Source organism: Ranitomeya imitator, chromosome 3 (assembly GCF_032444005.1).
Source record: "Ranitomeya imitator isolate aRanImi1 chromosome 3, aRanImi1.pri, whole genome shotgun sequence".
Classification (NCBI taxonomy): Eukaryota; Metazoa; Chordata; class Amphibia; order Anura; family Dendrobatidae; genus Ranitomeya; species Ranitomeya imitator.
The window spans coordinates 380,251,610-380,274,194 of record NC_091284.1 but is presented as its reverse complement, the minus strand read 5'-3'; the positions used below and the strand labels follow the sequence as shown (position 1 = coordinate 380,274,194).

Sequence of the window (22,585 nt, the reverse complement as noted above, 5' to 3'; positions counted from 1 at the left end):
CCAGTGATCGGATGTGGGGGGTGAATGAAAGGTCAGAATCAAGGATGACCCCAAGGCAGCGGGCATGTTGCTTTGGAGTAATGGTGGAACCGCACACGGAGATGGCAATGTCAGGCAAAGGTAGGTTAGTAGAAGGAGAGAACACGAGGAGTTCAGTTTTTGACAGGTTTAGTTTCAGATAGAGGGAGGACATGATGTTAGAGACAGCGGTAAGACAATCACTGGTGTTTTCTAATAAGGCAGGCGAGATATCAGGAGCAGAAGTGTATAATTGGGTGTCATCAGCATAGAGATGGTACTGGAAACCAAATCTACTGATTGTTTGTCCAATATACATATAGATATTCTAGAACACCTGATGCGCTAGAATCGGGCCAACATCTAGTTTATAATAAGTGCTGTTGGTGCTCTATACACTGTGTTCCAAATTATTATGCAAATGATATTTTTCTCAGATTTTCCTAAAAAGTCGGTGCAAATGACAGTCAGTCTAATAAAAGTCATCACCCGTTAGAGCATACATCGAATTTTATTGAAGAAACCTTCCAATGATAACAGTATAATCACCAAAATAAATAAAAACTCAAAATGCACTGTTCCAAATTATTAGGCACAGTGAAATTTCTATACATTTGATACGTTTTAAAGAACTGAAAATGGTCATTTGTGGAATTTGCAGCATTAGGAGGTCACATTCACTGAACAAAACATCTATTTAACTCCAAAACCTCCTAACAGGCCAAGTTACATGTTAACATAGGACCCCTTCTTTGATATCACCGTCACAATTCTTGCATCCATTGAACTTGTGAGTTTTTGGAGAGTTTCTGCTTGTATTTCTTTGCATGAAGTCAGAATAGCCTCTCAGAGCCGATTTTTTTATGTGAACTGCTTCCCACCCTCATAGATCTTTTGCTTGATGATCCGCCAAAGGTTCTCTGTACGGTTGAGGTCAGGGAAAGATGGTGGCCACACCATGAATTTATCTCTTTTTATGCCCATAGCAGCCAATGACTCAGAGGTATTCTTTGCAGCATGAGATGGGGCATTGTCATGCATGAAGATGATTTTGCTCCTGAAGGCACGTTTCTGCTTTTTAGACCATGGAAGAAAGTTGTCAGTCAGAAACTCTAAATACTTTGCAGAGGTCATTTTCACACCTTCAGGAACCTTAAAGCGTTCTACCAGCTGTTTCCCCGTGATTCTGGCCCAAAATGTGACTCCTCCACCTCCTTGCTGACGTCGCAGCCTTGTTGGGACATGGTGGCAATCCACCAACCATCCACTACTCCATCCATCTGGACCATCCAGGGTTGCTTGACACTCATCAGTAAACACGACTATTTGGAAATTAGTGTTCATGTATGTCTGGGCCCACTTTAAACATTTCTGCTTCTGAACACTGTTTAAGGGTGGCCGAATATTAGATTTATGCACCACAGCAAGCCTTTGAAGGATCCTACACCTTGAGGTTCGAGGGACTCCAGAGGCACCAGCAGTTTCAAATAACGGTTTGCTGCTTTGTAATGGTGTTTTGGCAGCTGCTCTCTTAATCCCATGAATTTGTCTGGCAGAAACCTTCCTCATTATGCCTTTATCTGCATGAACTCTGTCTGTGCTCTGTTTCAGTCACAAATCTCTACAGTATGATGACCACTCAAGTTTTCGTGGAATATCTAATGTTTTCATACCTTGTCCAAGGCATTGCACTATTTAATGCTTTTCAGCAGCAGAGAGATCCTTTTTAGTTCCCATATTACTTGAAACCTGTGGCCTGCTTAATAATGTGGAACATAATTTTTAAGTAGTTTTCCTTTAATTAGAATCACCTGGAAAACTAATTATCACGTGTTTAAGATTGATTTCAGTGATCCATTGAGCCCTGAGACACAATATCATCCATGAGTTTATTTGAAAAACAAAACAAATAAATCTTTATGACACAAATCCAATTTGCATAATAATTTGGAACACAGTGTAGAATTAGTAATATTGCCCGTCTCCTCATTCTATGTATATAACGGTCTTTAGGTGGAAGAGCATGGGCAGCAAATCTTTATTCTCTCTCCCCGGTCACTATTGCTGAACTCAACTGTGAAAGTATACGGTAATTCTGTCACGGCTGGCATAGCATATACTGATCCGCCTGGGAACAGAGGAATCTAATGTCACTGCTGTGTGTGAAGGTACAGATGAATGACCTCGGGGAGACCAAAACATCCAACACCGCGGAGACACCATCACGTGTTTCTCAACGCAGTGATCTAGAACACTGCCCCCATCCCTTATGGGAAATATGCAAATGCATGTAAAGTGGGTATAGGTGGTTTTCCTTTATTGGATGCTGCCCTTCCCGTGGTTGTTCCTTCCCGGGAAAGACCTGGCTATTCATTGCTTGCGTTGAGAAACACGTGATGGTGTCTCCGCAGCTTACTTTACATACTGCTGTGTGTGAGACCATCACAACTAATTTACTGTTGTTTTTTTTGCTGAAAAAGCAAAGTCAGTAATATAATTTTCTTCTTCAAAGGGTTCTCCAGGTTTGGGGTTCAAGGCTGCTGTCATGTGACTGCAGACTTGCAAATCCTCACAGGATTCTCTGGTGTTGGGCAGTCATGTGACTGTAAGTATGAGATTTGCATACATATGGTGTAGACTATATGTGTGCGGCCTCACTCACTACAAGTGAATGCAGCGAGGCTAGACATGTCCAGTCAGAATGTGGCATTAAGTATGCAAATCGACAGCTGTTTCGTGCTGTGATGATGAAGTATGTAATCACAAAGCGACTTGACAACTGAACCCCAAGCCTGGACAACCCCCTTTAAATAGATGTAAAGGATAAAGGCACAACTCCCTTTATAGAAATATCACCTGCAGGCATGAGAAGTGATGACTACGAACAGCTGATGCATAGCAGCAGCTCATTTTATAAAATTTCAGCCCAATAAACTGAAAAAAATGAAAAATAATCAACATTGTTCATATCAGATAATTATCTAATGCCGGATGGTCAAATTTAAAGAATTGAAGAGCAAACAAGGTCTGTACAGTACTTAATATCATCCAAAGTGGCCAATAGTCTAATGTGCATGGAGCCCTCCAGACTCTGCCTCAGCAGATGAACAACATTGGGCATTTTCCATATTGGACTGTTTGGCAGCATTTCTCAGAGCGCTTCTACGTATGGGAGAAGATGGCTGAGATGACTGCCAGCCGTATGATCGTTTATGTATGGGGGCCCCAAACCAAAAAAACAGAATTCAACGTAGAAGAAAGTAGACAATCTGTCTCTTGATTACACATACTTAGATCATTAAGCTAAGAAATACGTTCAAAATTCACAAAAAGAAGTAACATGTTACTACAACAATGGCACAGCAGGGGGCGCTTTACTCATTTATAACAGCAGAGTTCCTGCACACACTGTTGTATAAGAGCATGTAACGGCTTCCTCACAGATGCTGCCAACTATTCAATGGCAGAAATGGGTGCGTTTATAGCGGCAGGAGCAGATACCGGGCAGATAGATGCAGCCACTATATGTAATAGTATGGCAAGTCTATGAATCAGTGCAATTCCACAGTCACCTGTGCTGCCCTGACCCATTATAGAAATCACATTTTCTATGACTTCATTTCCTACACAATGCGCCAAAAATCTGTGCATTTTTGCATAGTGCATAAAAATAGTGGACAAAAGCAATTCTCCCATTGTTTGGGTTTGTTTTTACAGAGCTCGTTGAGTGGTAAAGATAACCTGGTTACATGATAATCCAGGTCAGTTCGATTACAGAAATAGCAATCATGTATAGTTCCCCCCCACCAAGTAAGTAATACATTGGTTTGTGTCAATGTGCCTTTATCTCAGACCTATTAGGGTTTTATTTTCTCATTGATTGAGATGTGATGCAAGGCAAGCTGATGTTTTTATTGATATGATTTTGGGGTACATACATGATTTTGATAGCTTTAGTAGGGAGGCATGTTGACAGGAAAAGCACAATTCTGGAGGTTTATTGTTATTTTATTTTTCTATGTCTTTATTGGTCATTTACTTTATATTTTGGTAGATCAAACTTTTATGGACACTGATTCTAAATGTTTAAAAAAAAAAAACAACAACATTTAGTATGGTGAAAAAAAGGGTGGTGATTCAAATTTTTTTTATATATTTTATTAATTTTTTTTGTACATTTTTTAGTCCCCTTTAGGGACTTCAAACATCTGCTAGCTTGTCCCATATATTGCAAAACAATACTATTTCAGTATATAGAGGTCTACAAATCCCAGCCTACTGACGGGATTCGTGGGAGGACTAACATGGTGTTGACAAGGGCCTTCGGCAGGCCCCCCATCTGCCACGACAACCAATCAGCATCCTGCGATTTTGTTTCAGGAGGCAGATGGGAGCTGGTGCACTGGCACTAGTATCATTTAAATACCGCTGACAGTGATGGACAACAGCATTTAAATAACTAAACAGCAGCAATCTGAGCAAGCTCCGGTCTTCCCCATACATGGCGACCCGGCCTAGGACATACCATTACATCACATATCGGTAAGGGGTGAATAGAATTCAGTTCTAGCGTAACAAGGAGCATTTCTCTATGCATTCTATAAGACTATAGCCGTATCAAGGAGCTTCCGCCCAAACGATGGAAAAATGCTATTGTGGAAACTGCCACAGATCTACAGCAAGATTTTATTTGCTATGAATTGGCTTACTGTGTTGGAGATGAAGCCCTTTTACCTAAGTGGTGAACTATGGCAGGAGAGACTCCTGAAGGAAATGAATACTAGCAGAGTTAGAAGATATTAGATGGTGTAAAACATTTATAAGTACTGTAACATGCAATGTGTAACATGGAAAGTGGCAATTAACTCAAGTATACAGATTGTGAGGCTGTATATATGCAGCAGTTTACGGTATCCTCATACCTGTCATTTACCACCTATTGGTTGGGGTCTATAAATCTCTGCAATGCGCTGCCAACCACACTATTTTATAGGTGACTAGCACTTAATAGAAAAAGGTGTGCAGAACGCTCATGTCCATTTTATAACAAAATAAGTGACCTTTACAGAATTCTACTACATGAAAATAATTTAATGGACTTGGTTAAATGTTCTTTTTATCATCTTGATCGCCTAGTGCAAACTTTTGTCTCAAGACCTCTGAAATCAGATTTATAGGATCTTCTTCTTTATGTAAACCCTGATTTCGATTAGACCTAAGGGAAAAAAAGAAACAGCTCAAATCACACACAAAAACCTGTGTAAAGCGGCAATACTATACGGAGACACGATGAGGAGGAATGCGGCAGCAAACTGATATTACCAATCTCTGTTCACTTTCATCTTGTGGATATCCTTCAGTATGCCCATCATATCTGCAAAACTGTTGGACTTTGAGAGGCAGAGCGAATCTTCGTCATCAGACATGCTGGCCTCCAGTGGTTTCTGGTGGCTGAAGGAAGATTCCATTAAAGAAGCAGTGGAGTATTCAGACACGTCCAACTCATCCTCTTCTGTAATGTCACTGATTACAAAGGACGTCGACTGGAAAGAAGGCCCGAAGTCTGGAAAGGAGGTATTTGTGTCCACGTTTGCTGTTAAAGAATCTGTTGACCCTGGAGCAGCTGAAAGAACAAGGGTATACATAAAATGTTAGGTCCCACCATCAAGCTGGCATAGTATTGTAGTGCACGAGTCTGGTATAGTATGAGTCACATGTATTGATTGAGCCTGCACACTGCAATATCCATGTATGTAACACTAGCAGTGAAAAATAACCCTACAGCAAAAAAAAATAAAAATATCCCTTTACCAACTTGCCATGTACTGTATGCGTACTTACAAAATTCATAAGATGCACATATCCTAAAATCTACATTATAACCTAAAAAACCACCTCGTATTATTACGAGGCACTTAATCTATGACTTTCAAAAGGTTAAAGAAAATGAGATAAATAACCCCCCCTCACAACATATGATGTACATTTACGTCATATGTCGTCCCAGATTTTGATACGGGCACCAATGCTGAGCCCGCATCTTTCCCCACACAACAGCTGATTTAATCAGCTTTCATCTGCCTGTAACAGACACAGGTGGAGCAGGAAGTGCATCATTCCCGCTGCCATCGGCATCCCAGTCATGTGATTTTGAGGTGCAGATGGGTTATCATGACAGCCAGGGGGTCTGCAGAAGATCCCCGCACCCGTCATTGTGATACTCCTGTGAACGCCGGCTTGTGGATAGCGTTCATAGAAGATCGCGATTTCTGCTATTATAGCACACCCGATTGGACAATCACAGCTTCAAGTCTCCTAAAGGGAATATTAACCCCCAACATGACTTTGGACGTATCCATACGTCCTGGCTGGGAAAAAGTTCCTGACCCCTTGCACATATGGATACAGCCCTGGCAATAATGCACCATGACAGGAGGCACAGTGATGGCATTAAGGTGCTTGGTGATTCTGACAGCAAGGCACCTGTATTCGTCGCCACAGGATGGTTTGCCCCCCCCCGGCAACTACGATCGTTGTGACTGGCTGTTCAATTCGGAAACACTGTAGGTTATCTATGATCGGTGCTATAACAGCACTGATCAGAGGTTTGAAGTAGGTAACAGCAGCATCACCAGCCCCAGAACTGATTGGATGAAGACATGATCTGAACTCACAGTGACCGCTCTGCATCTGCTCAATCCAGCTTGCTGTTGCATAGCGGTCACTGTCGTTCTGCTGCTGATCTGCTTGGCCTTGTGGTGCCAGAGACATTTTGAAGCCTGTGCCATCACTTCTGCTGAAGGAAGATATTCCTGAACTGTTCCTGTCCTCTGCTTTTTCCTAATCTCCCTTATACCTTCCCTCCCCCCCCCCCCCTCCAACTCCTGCCACAGAGCGCCAATCAGTACTTGATTGCTCAATTTTTTTTGGTAGTTTTTCTTAGTGTATCCTGCAGCCGCTGAGCACTACTCAGTGACACACATCACTGATCAGCGTCTGTACTTGCTTATGGCCAGGACTTTTTTCCCTCCCCTTTTGCACCACATCCGTTCTACAGCTGTTGAGCACTGATCAGGGATGCAAATCACTGACCAACATCCAGTAGTAGGTTTTTTTTTTTTTTTAAAAAGCAATCAAATACAAATAATTTTGGTTTCATAGGGCTAGATTAGGGACAGTAACAATATACTGTAGCATCTGTCTACTACAGTACTTTTTACTGAATATAGTCAGTATTCGTGTCAGATAGTTGTGGGCACTTTACGTTTGTTTTTTACTTTACTTTTATATTTTTCTTTCTAGACTCTTTTCTTCTATTCTAATAATTAAAAAAAAAAAAAAAGTACACAAAACACACACCTAATTCTGGTTATTACACACACACACGAAAAAATGTCCCGTTGGTCCCAAACCATCCAAGGAGGCATACAACTTCCTTGCCTCCGACACTGATAGGGAGAGGATGTGACCTTCCTTTATTTTTCTTTCTCCTCAAGTGATACCGAACCTCATAGCCAATGCCTACCGTTAGTGACCCCGTATGGACCTCACCCCCAAAAGATTATGAGCCACAGATTCCCGATTTTATGATACAATCAAGAATGAAATTTGCCACCATCGGATTCACAGAAATCGACTTTTTGAAAGTCCTTTTCTCTGCGGATTAAGTAAACATGGTGGCAAACACAAAATTTGAACGCCCAACTTCATAATTTTCTAACTGGAATCCCATAGATGCAATAGAAATGAAGTTTTGGGACCTGTTCCTTCACATGGGGTTAGTGAAGAAGCCAGAACTTCGTCAATATTGGGGTGTTTATATAACACTCCAATGTTCTGCATGGCCATGACCCATAAATGATTTGAGACCATCCACAAATTTTTGCATTACAACAATAATGTACGGGGTCCCTCCCAGAAATGACCCCAACTTTAACCGACTTTTCAAAGTTCGTCCGGTCATTGATCACTTCAGCAAGAAGTTTGCTAAGGTGTACATTCCCCAAAGGGACATCTGCGTGGAATAGTCCCTAATACATTTCAAGGAGAGGCTCTGGCAATATCTGCCCAGTAAAAGGGCCAGGATCGGAATAAGGCTCTACAAACACCACAGGTTTAGAGTTTATGAAGGGAAGGACACCCTTATTCAACCCCATGAATGCCCCCCTATCCTAGGAGTGAGTGGGGTTTGGTAGCACCCACTGCTGGATCAAAGTTATCACTTCCATGTAGATAACTCATGCAGAGAGGGACTTGAAGAGTGGGATAATGGTATAAAAGTTACCACAGCCTGCATTTCTGTCCGCAAAAAAAAACAGAGGACTCTCTAGGACACTAACTGGGGAGCTGCTCAGAAAGGGCAACATCAGAGCCAATGTAGCAACAAAATGCTGGTGGTCACCTACAAGGACAATCTTGACCACCATACACAGTGATAATAGCTCCCTTGTCACTGTACGAGGTACCACAACACAAGTCCCAAAGCCAGATTGTATCCTGGATTATAATAAGTACATGGGGTGGGTAGCACTCTCAGATCAGGTCCCAGTGCAGAAGACTTCTGATCATGCGCAGTGCGCCTCTCTGAAGCCAGGATGCGTACACCCAGCTTCAGAGGCTGAATGATGCGAGTATACAAAGATGTGCACGCATGCGCGAGATTTGTACGGCGTTGGCGTAAGCTTTTGTTATTACATACAAAAGGGCGTGATAACATGCTAAGTTTCTCCAGACTAGTTGACTCACCAACGCCCCATCGACTAGTCAAAGGGTTTATTTACATATCATAAATAGACTTTAGAAATACTTTTTCTAAAGGTATGTGCACACGATGCAGATTTAGTGCAGAACTGCAGCAGATTTTTCTGCAGCAGAAACGCTGCAGAACTGAACTGTGATTTACAGTACAATGTAAATCAATGTGTCGAAGCCAATTTAAATACACCTTCCTACCTGAGGGAAAACAATCTCCACCCCCCTCTTATTTGATCGATAGCTCTGGCATCATAGAGCCACAGAATGGTGGATATAGATGGAAAACAAGCAGGCGTGAAGGTGTATTTAAATTGGCTCTGCCATGAAGCACCGAGCGCATATACTTGGTTTGGTCATTTTGTGCTAGCAGAGTCCCTTTAACCCCCGGAGCTTTTTTCGGTTGTGAGTTTTCGTTTTTTTGCTCCCCTTCTTCCCAGAGCCTTCCTTGTTTATTTGTGGGATGCGTTGACTTTTTGAACGACACCATTGATTTCACTATGTCGTGTACTAGAAAACGGGAAAAAAAATTCCAAAGTGTGGTGATATTGCATACAAAGGGCAATCCCACACTTGTTTTTGTTTGGCTTTTTTTACTACGTTCACCAAATGCTAAAACTGACCTGCCACTGTGATTCTCCATATCATTACGAGTTCATAGATACCAAACATGTCTAGGTTATTTTTATCTAACCGCTAGCTATTTTTTTTTATCCAAGTGGTTAAAAAAAAAAAAAATAAAAAAAAAAAATTCCAAACTTTGTTATAAAAAAAATAAATAAATTTATGCCATTTTCCGATACCTGTAGCGTCTCCATTTTTCGTGATCTCAGGTTGGGTGAGGGCTTATTTTTTGCCTGCCGAGCTGATGTTTTTAATCATACCATTTTGGTGCAGATACGTTCTTTTGATTTTTTTTTTCTTCTCGCTACGCTGTTTAGCATTGATAGATTGGTATCGCCGCATTCAGAATCGCCCAAATATGTGTATGTTTGATTTTTTTATTTTGAATGGGGCGATTTGAACTTTCATATTTTTTTTATTTAACGGCTCAATAGCCACGGGTGGATTGTGATTCCACACGCGGCTATTCCAGGCACGTCAGCTGTTCAAAACTGAGGGAGTCCGACATTGGCGTAAATGTACGCCCGATGTTGAAAAGGGGTTAATGATCTGAACATTCAAAATTTAAATATTGACAATGTCACGAAGTGACTGTCCTGGCATGACATGACCCAACTGGTGGTCGCTCACAAAACGACGAATCACACACAAGGGTACACCGGGGACACTGAACTCTCCTAAGGATGTGGCCTAATCTTCCCGACGTCCCTGTACAGGTTCTTTCAACCTGTCGCCGAGCTGGATACCTCAGCCTTCACTCGCCCTGCACCTATCCCTAAGTAGGAGATTGGCAGGTGAGAGCACTGTTCCCACCGCTGCACTAATACAACACAGGGGAAGTTACACAACAAAGGGACAAAGAAACAATAACACCACACTTAGCTTTTTCTGCTGCAATGCACCGAACAGCAGAGTAAGGCACCAGATAAGAATGCAGCCGTATAGTAGATGTAAACGTCGGTCAAAACAGGCGGGGAATGACGCGAGGGAAAGGCTGAGAATTGCTGAAGATGATTTGATTACACTGGGTACTCCTGAGGCTGGGAAACGGCTAAAAGAAGCCCAAGACCGCATGGATAAGATTCTAATGGAGAGGGTGGAGAGGGCAGAGAGGAAGAGAGAGTTCCAACATCTGGCGTTTTACCAGGAGGGAGAGGTAGTTGGACATATGTTGTCATTGGTGGCTTCTGCTCAGAGGAGTACATCATTCGTGCATTCATTGGAACTTAACAATGGTATGAAAGTATCGGAGACCTCTGAGATTTTAAGAGTCTTTATGGAATTCTACGCAGATCTGTATTCCTCTGGTGTGGTCCCATCGGAGGGAGACAATATGGCATTTTTAGAGGGCATCGCCTTGCCTAGACTGAGTGAGGAGGATAGGGAAAGTTTGGAGGGCCCTATTACTGATGAAGAACTGAGTCGGGCTTTAAGACCGATGGCAAGAGGTAGGGCGCCAGGAGTAGATGGGCTACCTGCCGAAATATATAAAGAGATGGAAGAGGTGTTAATACCCAGATTAAGAGTGGTATTGGAAGAGGCCAAGCTTAGGGGAACCTTGCCAGCTTCCATGAGGGAAGCCATAATAGTAGTAATTCAGAAGGAAGATAAAGATCTGTGACGGCCTGAATCGCATCGCCCGATCTCTCTTACTACAGATGTTAAGCTCCTGGCCGGGGTGTTAGCAGCCTGAGAAACAGGTGTTTCTAAATTAATTCACCCAGATCAGTCCGGCTTTATGCCTGATAGTCGTCTTAGATTCACTGCCGTAGACCTCTTTTTGAATTTACAACTGGGGGCTGATAACGGTGGGCATAGAGTTATTGCTTCCTTAGATGCCCATAAGGCATTCGATAGCGTGGAATGGGGGTACCTGTGGCAGGTATTGCACTGTTTTGGCTTTGGCCCACATTTCGTGTCTTGGGTTAAGCTGCTATATGAGCAACCATCAGCTAGAGTGAGAGTGAATGGCGAGCTTTCTCACACGATTCAGCTGCAGAGAGGAACGAGACAGGGGTGCCCGCTCTCCCCTCTGGCCGTGGAACCATTGGCCGCCAAAATTCGACAGTCCACCGAGGTTTTAGGGTTCAAATATGGGTCGATAGAAGAAAAGATAGCGCTTTATGCTGATGATATACTGCTATTTTTGGGGAACCGCATGACTCATTGAGCAATGCTATGTGGCTCACTGAAGGATTTGGCTCTCTATCAGGACTAAAAATAAACCAATTTTATTCATGGTGGATGATGTGGGGGGCGAATTGGGTGATTCTACAGAAGGGGGTAGACTTAAGATAGCAGACCAATTCAAATATCTTGGGATATCAATCTCTTTGCCGATTACAAATTACTTGCATAAGAATCTGACACCGGTACTGGAAACTCTTAAGGCTAAGGTAGGGGCTTGGTCTAAGCTGCATTTGTCTGTTGTGGGTCGCGTTAACCTTATCAAAATGATTCTGATGCCTAAAATATTGTATGTTCTTCATAATTCACCTATCTGGATACCACGTGGGAAATTCAAACTGATTAACTCATTATTTAGAGGTTTGGTGTGAGGGAGACAACACCCTCGAATTAGGTTGGAGACGCTTCAGCGGCCTAAAGACGCGGGGGGTCTGGCCTTGCCTAATCCTTAGATATATTTCCTTGCGGCCAAATGTCAACATTTAAAGTGCTGGGAGCAGGCGGCGTCCGCCAACGGGGTACAACTCTTAATAGAAAAGATTGCCAAAAGAAGTCCGGTGGTACAATGCTTAGAGGAGGGCTCCCTTGGGATGCTTGGGAAAATATATCCAGCATTGCTTTTGATATATAAAATATGGGGAAGAGTCAAATATATTCGTGGGGTCACTTGTCTTACCAGATTTTCTCCACTATGGTTTAATAATAATTTATCAGAATTTTTGGCAATGGGATGTATATCAGGATGGCAGACTAAAGGGATTCGATATGTTTATCAGATTTTAGAGCGACGGGAGTTGAAGTCCTTTTCCAGCTGCAGTCCGAGTATGGCCTCGAGACATCCGGGGGTTATCAATATGCACAAGTTCGACATGCCTTTTTGGCTCAGAATAGGGGGATTGCCTCAAAATCCAAAGTGACTTAGTATTGGAATATATCTGCGGTGCGGGAATATCGAGGGGAGTTCTCTTCCTTAGGCCAGATTCACATGTCAGTGGCTCCGGTACGTGAGGTGACAGTTTCCTCACGTACCGGAGACACTGACTCACGCAGACACATTAAAATCAATGTGTCTCTGCACATGTCAGGGTGTTTTCACGGACCGTGTGTCCGTTTGAAAAACACGGAGACATGTCAATGTTCGTGGGAGCGCACGTATTACACGGACCCATTAAAGTCAATGGGTCCGTGTAAAACACGTACCGCACACAGATGCTGTCCGTGTGCAGTGCAGGAGACAGCGCTACAGTAAGCGCTGTCCCCCAGCGTGGTGCTGAAGCCGCCATTCATTTCTTCTCTCCAGCAGCGTTCGCTGGAGAGAAGATATGAAAATTTTTTTTTTTTGGTGTTTAAAAAAAAAAAAGGGCCCAGTCTCCAACCCCCTCCCACCCCCTGTGCGCCCCCCGCTGTTAATAAAATACTTACCCGACTCCCTCGCTGCTTCCTCTCCTCGCCGCAGCTTCTCCTGTATGAGTGGTTACGTGGTGCCGTCCATTACAGTGATGAATATGCGGCTCCACCTCCCATAGGGGTGGAGCCGCATATTCATCACTAATTGGCGGCACCACGTGACCGCTCATACAGGAGAAGCTGCGGTGAGGAGAGGAAGCAGCGAGGGAGCCGGGTAAGTATTTTATTAACAGCGGAGGGGGTTGGGGACAGGGATCTTTTTTTTTTTTAAACACCAAAAAAAAAAGATTTTTCATATCTTCTCTCCAGCGAATGCTGCTGGAGAGAAGAAATGAATGGCGGCTTCAGCACCAGATGCAGGGGACAGCGCTTAACTGTAGCGCTGTCTCCTGCACGGTGCGTGTGGTACCCAGTCGGCACACGGATGCCGCACGTGTGCCATGTGAGCACACGGACACGGATAATTCCGGTACCGGAATTATCTGGATGTGTGGGACAGGCCTTATATAAGGACTTACTCCATGCTTACTTATTGGGATATCCGTTTGGGGCGAGGGCTAAATGGGAAAGAGAGTTGGGTCGCTTGGAGGATGAAACATGGGAATCTGTTTTGGAATGGGTACCAAAGCTATCAATGTGTGGCACCCCTAGGGGTATTTGCCACAAAAATAGTTACTGACAGTAAGTACAAATACTAAAATAGCAAGACTGCACTACCACCTCCGGCCAGAAGGGGGAGCTCCAGAGACTCCCCTTGATCCATTCTGGTCTGAGAGAAGAAATGGCAGTTGGGCTAAGGAGCTGAAAGTGAGAGGTCATACAGTTGAATCTCTAAGAGCCCTGTGACTGTTACCAGGCCTAAATCACCGGCCTGAGGAGAAGAGGGATAGAAAAAATGGGTATTATACCTACCGATAATTCGGTTTCCAGGAGTCCATCCTGACAGCACGCTGGAGGACGTCCTCCTCCTCCTTGCAGGGACAGGAAACACAACACGAGAGGTTAAAAGGTCCCACTCCACCCCCTTTCCCTCAGTGATTTGACAAGTAACACACCAAGGATAGATATACTTTGCAAAAATTTTATTTACCAACATATACAGCATATGAAAATAGAAACCATTGGGGGGGAAATAACAGTGCTGTCAGGATGGACTCCTGGAAACCGAATTATCGGTAGGTACAATACCCATTTTCCAGGACGTCCCCCTGACAGCACGCTGGAGAATACCAAAGAAACCTCCTCTAGGGTGGGACAACTGCCTGGAGAACTTTTCTCCCAAAAGACGTTTGATGGGCTGCTAACACATCCAATTTATAATGCCTGCAGAAAGTATCTACTCTGGCCCATGTAGCTGCTTTACAAATCTGATCTAGGGATGCCCCTGCCCGTTCGGCCCAAGAAGCCGAAACCGCTCTAGTAGAATGAGCTTTAATCCCTACTGGACAATCTACCCCTTCTGATAAGTAGGCTTTTGAGATTATAGACGTGATCCATCTCGCTATTGAAGTTTTGGAAGCTTTTTTACCTCTATTTTTACCCCCGAACAAAATGAACAGATTAGAATCCCTTCTCCAAGAACTAGTGGCTTCTAGATAGTCTAAGACCGCCTGCCTGACATCTAGGGAGTGTAACGCCTGTTCTTTCTCATTGGAAGGCTTGTCACAAAAAGAGGGTAAGATTATCTCCTGATCTCGATTTTTTGCAGACGCTATCTTGGGAATAAAGGTTGGATCTAATTTTAGTATTATATGGTCTTCTCGGACCTGAAGGTAAGGGTCTTTAACTGAAAGAGCCTGAATCTCGCCTATGCGTTTAGCTGTTGTAATTGCTACTAAAAAGGCCGTTTTCCAGGTACGTAGAGAAATAGGCATGCTTTCTCTAAGAGTATAGGGATCTTTACATAGAGCCCTGAGAACTAAATTTAAATCCCAAGAAGGAACTAGTTGTCTCAAGGTGGGACGTAATCTCTGGGTGGCCTTCACAAATCTAATTATCCACGGGGGGGAGGCCAATGGATAATCCAAGAAGGTACTAAGAGCCGAAATCTGAACCTTAAGAGTACTTGGACTAAGCCCCATGTCAAAACCAGATTGTAGAAAATTCAAAACTCTAGGAACATCCAAGGCTCCCGACATCCCGACCGACCTGCCACTTTCTGTACAAAATCTCTTCCAAATCTTGTGGTAGATGGCTATAGTCACAGGTTTCCTGCTAGCCTGGATGGTTGAAATTACTTTATCAGACAGACCTTTGGCTTTTAACATGTCCCTCTCAGGATCCATGCCGATAGATGTAATCTCTCCGGGAGTTGATGTAATACCGGCCCCTGATGGATGATATCCTTCCATAACAGGAGTCTGATAGGATCTTCCAACGTCATGGTTCCCAACAGTGGAAACCAACTTCTTCTCGGCCAGTATGGCACAATTGTTATTACTGTTGCTCGATCCTCTTGAATTTTTCTGAGCACAACTGGGATAAGTGCTATTGGAGGAAAAGCATAAGACAGAGGTTCATTCCACGTCTGACTCAGAGCGTCGACCGCTTCCGGAAAGTCTGAGGGGTTGAGGGAATAAAATCTGGGAACCTTCGAATTTTTTCTTGTGGCGAACAAGTCTATCCCGGGAGTTCCCCAACGATGGCATAGAATTTGAAAGATTCCTTGATTCAGTTCCCACTCTGTTGGAGAAACATTTCTTCTGCTCAGGTAATCGGCTAGAATATTTTGAGATCCCTCTAGATGTACCGCTGTTATTGACAGGATCGTGTTTTCTGACCAGGTAAAAATTCTTCGTGCTAGATCTTGAAGATGCTTGTGTCTGGAACCTCCCTGATGTCTCAAAAAAGATACTGCTGTTACGTTGTCCGATAGTATCTTTACGTGTCTGTTCCTTAAACGAAGACGATTTCTTCTGAGAGCTTCCCAGACTGCATACAATTCTCTGTAGTTTGAAGACATCCGACTGATCTCTTCTGGCCATTCCCCTTGGAAAAAACTTCCTTCCAAGTGAGCTCCCCATCCCCACTGACTTGCGTCCGTGGTGATTACCACACAAGGAGTAGCAATCCAAGGAACACCCACTCTTAGGTTGTGGTCTTGAGTCCACCATAGTAACGACTTTCTTACGCTTATTGATACTCGTATCCTTCTGTCCAGGGATGAGCGACGACGATCCCATACCTTGAGAACTTGTTCCTGTAGTAGCCTTGAGTGTGCCTGAGCCCACCTGACACAAGGGATGCAAGCTGTCATCTTCCCCAAGATCTTCATGGCTGACCTTATTGTAACCGGACCTTTTAGGAATTCTAACATCATCTTCTTTATCGAGATCCGCTTGTCTTCTGGCAAAAAGGATTGTCTGTTTGTAGAGTCCAGGAGTACTCCCAGAAATATTTTTCGGGATTCTGGTTTTAGATGTGACTTTTCCCGGTTTACCACCCATCCTAGGTGTTCCAATACCGATACGACCCGATCTCTGTGTCTTAGTAGTATGTCTTCCGTTCTTGCCACTACGAGAAAATCGTCTAAGTATGGAACTATAGTTATGCCTTGGTTTCTTAGGTAAGCCACCACCTCTGCTACCAACTTCGTGAAAATCCTTGGAGCCGATGCTAGACCAAAGGGAAGACATTGAAACTGGAAGTGGCAGGTTAGGTCCGGGAATCTCACCGAGGACCTCAGCAGATCCTGAGATGAGGGATGTATTGGAACCTGATAATATGCACTCTTCAGGTCGAGAGTGCACATCATCGAGTCTTTGTTTATCAGATGAACAGTTGACCTTATGGACTCCATCCTGAATCTCTTGTACTTTACATACAAATTTAGAGGTTTTAAGTTTATTATCGTACGGGATTCTCCTGACACTTTTGGGATTGAAAACAGAGACGAATAGTGACCTGAGCCTATTTCGGAAGAGGGAACCCGAATTATGACCTGGGAGTTGAATAGCTTTTGAAGGTCTGAGTACATAGGAGAATTTGTGGCTACCACCGTTGGAGCAATACATCTCTGTGGTACGTGGGAACTTAGTTCTATTTTGTAACCCTCTGCAATTATAGATAGTACATAACTGTTGTCTGAAATCAGACTCCAAGGTTCTAGAAAAAGACTTAATCTCCCGCCTATCCTTATGGCGTCATTGTCTTCTCGATCTATAACTTGAACCAAAAAGGGAACTTCTTCCCTTCCTGTTCTGAGAAAAGGAACCTCTGAAGGACCCTCTACTAGGTCTCCATTGATCTCTATACTCAGGCTGCCTGCGGGGGGGGAGGAGGAGGAGGGAAAGGTCTCTTCCGAAAGGGCAGAAACTTTTTAGGTTTATCCTCAGGGAATCCTTTTTTATTATCTGAAGCAGATTCCAAAATGTCATCCAGAGCCTGGCCAAATATTCTGGAACCCGTAAAAGGGATGGCGCATAACTTATTTTTTGATGCGTTATCCCCCGACCAAGATCTAAGCCAAATGGCCCTACGGGTCGCATTTGACAAAGAACTATTTCTGGCTGCAAATCTAACTGACTCAGCTGAAGTGTCTGCCATGAAAGCCGTGGCTGACTTTATGATAGGCAAGGAGGCAATTATATCTGCCCGCGGAGTCTTGTTAATTAAATGTTCTTCTAATTGTTCTATCCATAGAAACATGGATCTTGCTACTGACGTAGCTGCGATGTTAGTCTTTATCAGAGCTGCTGAGGTTTCCCAAGCTCGACGTAACAGGATATCTGCCTTGCGATCCATAGCATCCTTGAGACTCGATGAATCCTCAAAGGGGATGGATGTCTTCTTTGTAACCTTAGCTATGGGCACATCTACTTTCGGAATCTCTTCCCAAATCTTGATTTCTTCAGGGTTAAATGGTAGACGGTTTTTAAATTCACGTGACATCACCAATCTTCGCTCCGCATCCTTCCACTCTTGAGCAATCATCAGACGAATGTGTTCGCTCACCGGAAATACAGTCTGTTCCTGATGTGTGAGACCTCCAAACATCTGGTCTTGTCGCGATCTCGGTCGTGGCTCTTCCTTTATCTGCATAGTATCTCTTACAGCTTGAACCAGCTGCTCCGTGTCCTCAACTGGAAAATAGTACTTTCTTCCTTGCTCTTGCTCTTCCCTTGGCAATTCTCCTTCTTCTTGATCAGAATCTCTAATTTCCAATTCTTCTTCTGAAGAGCCGTACAGGTCCCTCTGGTCTGGATCACTTCTGAGTCTCTTACGGGCCGGGCCCGGACTGGACGGACCGCCCTGAGACATAGACGCCAAAGAATTCTGGACCTCTTCCCGGATTAGGCTTCTCATTTCTGATAATAACGAAGGTTGTTCTTCTCTGACTATTTTAGAGATACAAGAGCTACAGAGAGCTTTATTGTACGCCTCTGGGAGCTTCATACTACATACGGAGCACCTCTTAGATTTTGAAGATGCCTTTCCAGTCTTCTTTGACAGAGGAAGGGAAGTCTGGGTAGTCTCCTTATCCTAAATATAAGCATAGACACTGCTCAGTGTACTGCAGATGACAACGTACTTTGTGCTCTGCGCACTTACCCCCGCTTCCTCACTTCTGACCTCCATATCTTCTGTTGAGAGATACACAGAGTAAGAGTGTAATCTCTATCAATCACATAAAGGATATAGCAGCTTCTGCTGCACTCACCCTTTGTCTCCGGCATCCGAAACGGTTCAATATGCTGGCCGGCTCGGACTATCCGCTATACCGTGTCTCGCCGCCACCTCTGTACAATCAAGGATTGCGCTTTCTCCTCTTTCCCATAGAGGAATGCAGGACGCCCCATTGCAGTACCTTCGGTCTTACATACATGCTTCCGCGTTCCACCTGGTGGAACGCACACCGAATGCGTACCTCCCCCCGGATGTGATGTCACCTTACCGGAAGTACTGCCTGCGTCCTACTCCCGCGTTCCACCTCGTGGAACGCAACCGTCACCGGACCTCTCTGACATGCGGCGCCTCTTGCTGGTCTGGCGCCCGAGCCGAGAGCCTCCCACCGGGAGGAAGCGGCTCTTACCCAGGAGCTCGTCCGCTCAACTGGTCTCTGGACAGAGGGACTCCCCACCGGGAAGTTTCTGCCTTGGGCCATCCTCGCGGGGAAAAGATATTGGCACAGCCGCACGATCCCCCGGGCCCTCCGACTTGGTAAGCTTCACGCTGCGCTGCGCTGCTCTGCTCTCGTGTGTCCCTCCATGCAGGGACAGGAAAAACACTGAGGGAAAGGGGGTGGAGTGGGACCTTTTAACCTCTCGTGTTGTGTTTCCTGTCCCTGCAAGGAGGAGGAGGACGTCCTCCAGCGTGCTGTCAGGGGGACGTCCTGGAAAAAGGACATTGTGAGAACCGGGTAGCATTAATCACTACCCAGAACAGGCTCAAAGACGGATACCGGATCCGTGGCTGTATTCATTATATATAATACAGCAACCGGAAAAACGTGAGGTGATATCAGCTTCACTAGGGTCGGATGCAGCAACAGACACAGAGTTCAGCGGTACTCCCAGAGGGGGTAAACCGATAAAAGGACTCGGGTTGCCCGTCGAACCAGGACCTGGAGGGGACAGATTGGGCCGGCAGCCAGTTCACATACAGCAGCAGGGCCACACAGAAATTGCGCACAATAAGAGGCGAAGACCCCGGCAGGGTCAAAGTAACTCAGAGTTCCCATACAGACTCGTGTGACAGGACTGGTTGTAAATCCTTTTATGTTAAAGTAAACTGGTTAAACGTTTCAGTGCCTCAGTCTTTCATTTGGACAATAGCCATCTATCCAGGATCGGGATCGTCACCGCTGGGAGAACCTGCTGCTGATCAAGTAAGTGCCTGTCCCCTCACGATACCCCTTACACTGTGCATTGCCTGAGGCCACAGCACCGGGTCAAGCCACCCATGACATCCCCCTCAAGAGACAGACTCCATTGGTCCGGTGCTGGGTATCCCGGTCTCCTGGGCGAAACAAATGAATGAGCCTTATAGACTTTCTCAGCTTTACGTTATACACAGAGTATACAAGGTCTCCGGATGTTCTATATAGAGCTGGGTTGAGACCCGATTCGGAATGCCCTAGGTGTAGGAATGATAATGATGGAATGTTCCACATGCTCTGGTTGTGTCCGAGGTTGACTTTTTTGGTTAGTGGCTCTCAGCCGGATAGAAGGGGCATATAGATGTGTAATCCCAAGGGAACCAGTGGTGTGCGTGCTGGTATATGTGGATGAGATAATTGTAGATAACACATTGAAAATAGCAATCGCTAGACTGTTATACATGGCTCGGAAGGTCATAACAAGAAACTGGATGAAAGAGGAGCCTCCCTCGAGGGGAGAATACATCAAGTCTGCGGGGAAGGTCATAGCCTTAGAAAAGGGAGTATATCAGAAAAGATGGAAAATGGCTCTGTATGACAAATTGTGGACGCCTTGGTTGGAAATGGGTTAGGAGGAGATTAAGGAAAAATAGGCCTGAGGAGGTTTTGCCTATAAAATAATGGTATATAAATTCATAGTGAAGGACATTATATTATACTAAAGTATATAATGCTACAGGACATGTTAAAAAAAAAAAAAAAGGACGTGAGCTGTCTAAAAAGGGGAGGGATGGGGATGAAGGGACGTGGGATGGGTAAAGGGGGGTTAATGCTGGGGGGGGGGGAAGAATCGAAAAACATGTGTTATTGTTAAACGTTTATTGCATTTTATAAAAAAAAAAAATCAATAAAAATCTATTTGACTAAAAAAAGAATGCAGCCGTAGAACAACAGCACTCAGCAAGCTCCTTTTCCAGCAAGGTTGGTATCCAAAGGACCTGTATAACCAACAGTCAGCTGGTGCATCAGGTGACCTTTTGAATGATGGTGGAAGTGGTCACCAACATCAGCTGACCCAGCAGCAATGCAATAACACCAGCAGCCACCGGGGGAGGAAAACTGCATTAACCCCCGATGAACTGAAAGGAGAAAAGGTTTTAATCAGAGGGAAACCAGATCTGCCACAGATCCAAACCTGGATCGTGAGATCATTTTGAAAAATGGTTATCAATTTTTGGATTTTTTTTTTATAAAACAAAGCTAAACATTTCAAGAAGAAAAAAGTGGACAAGCCAGCTCACCGGTCGTTGGAAGCACGGAGCTCCGTCTTGAAAGGCAATGGATTCTCAGCAGAAAAACAAAAAACAAAACACATGTTCCAGCTTCTTAGAAATAAAATTGCAGATTTATTGAAAAATTCTAAAAAAGTGCATGCTTCACAGATCTCACAATAGCCCCGGGAGGAAAGCGACGTGTTTCGACTGCAACCGCAGTCTTTATCCAAGACTGCGGTTGCAGTCGAAATGCGTCGCTTTCCTCACGGGGCTATTGTGAGATCCGTGGAGCATGCACTTTTTTTTAGAATTTTTCAATAAATCTTCAATTTTATTTCTAAGAAGCTGGAACATGTGTTTTTTCTGCTCTAAACATTTCAACCTAAATTAAACACTAATAATGCACAAAGCGTATTGAAAATAAAACCCCCAACAATCTCAGAATCACTGGGATATGTTGGAACATTCAGAATGTGACATTTGAAAAATTGGGCTTGGGCACTACTGCAAAAAAGTTGCCGATTTGCTGTTTTACTTACAAATAGTGATGATCGAATAGCTTCGGATAAGAGGCTATAGCGCTTACCGAATAGCTGGATTGGGAACGCTCCTGATAATCAGCTATTGGGTGAAACACTGCATGTGTAGCAGCTGTTTGAGAGTCACCACACATGCATGGAGAGCCTGTGTGTTGTGACTGTCACACAGCCGTGACTCATGCAGCGCAGAGCAGCTGATTATCAGAGCGCTCCAGGTTACTGCTGCAGCTATTCAGTAAGCGCTATAGCTATTCGGATAAGGAGTTATTTGAATCTATTCGATCATCACTACTTACAATGCTTCCAAAAAAGGATACAAAGTTTACTTCTAGGTTATATGTATTCCAAAAGGATGCAACTGACAAAACTCATCCCAAAAACAAAACCCAAAGGGTTAAAGGGAAGGTGCCATCAAGAAAATTTTTTTCCCAGCAATTGAAAAAAAAAAAATGTAAAGAATTAATGTTTACATTTTCTTAAAAAAATATTATCATTTGTTTATAATTTAGTAAAATATGAAAAATAATTTTAAAAGGTTTGGCATTTCCACTTTTAAACACTAGGGGGAGCAGCTAATGAAATTTGATAAAAACCTAGTGTACAACTAACTCACATTACAGCACTGCAGTAATTATGGGCGGACTCTGCTGACGTGTGTAATGTCTCCTCTCCTCCCCTTCTGGGTGTTTGCTAAGGGGTGAGAGGATTCAGGAACACATTAATCAGCCATTTTGTTGGTGACTGCGGCGTTATACTGACAAGTAGACAGTCACCGAGGATGGCAGGCAGCAAGGATTCTAGGAGATATATGGTGGATGGAGCAGGGTGACAGCAGCACAGAGTATTTCAGGAGAGCAGTGTGCTGGTCTATGGGGGGCACCATGTTCAGTGCACGGAGCAGCCAGGGATTTACATAGAGCGCTGTCTTTTATACACATGGATGGACCGTCTGCTTCCCAGAAATCCAG

The 22,585-nt window shown here is 44.0% G+C and overlaps 1 protein-coding gene across 1 annotated transcript in view; it reads right to left on the bottom strand.

Moving 5' to 3' along the window:
- Nucleotides 1–510: 510 nt before the first annotated feature.
- The window catches only part of MTFR1L (mitochondrial fission regulator 1 like), a 32,602-nt gene continuing 10,527 nt past the window's right edge, over nt 511–22,585 (bottom strand). Inside the window, exons 5-6 of the mRNA XM_069756950.1 lie at nt 5,341–5,641; nt 511–5,233 (exon numbers count right to left, since the gene is read on the bottom strand). Of these exons, the coding sequence (XP_069613051.1) occupies nt 5,122–5,233; nt 5,341–5,641 (413 nt within the window). The 3' untranslated portion in view covers nt 511–5,121. The remainder of the gene's footprint in view (nt 5,234–5,340; nt 5,642–22,585) is intronic.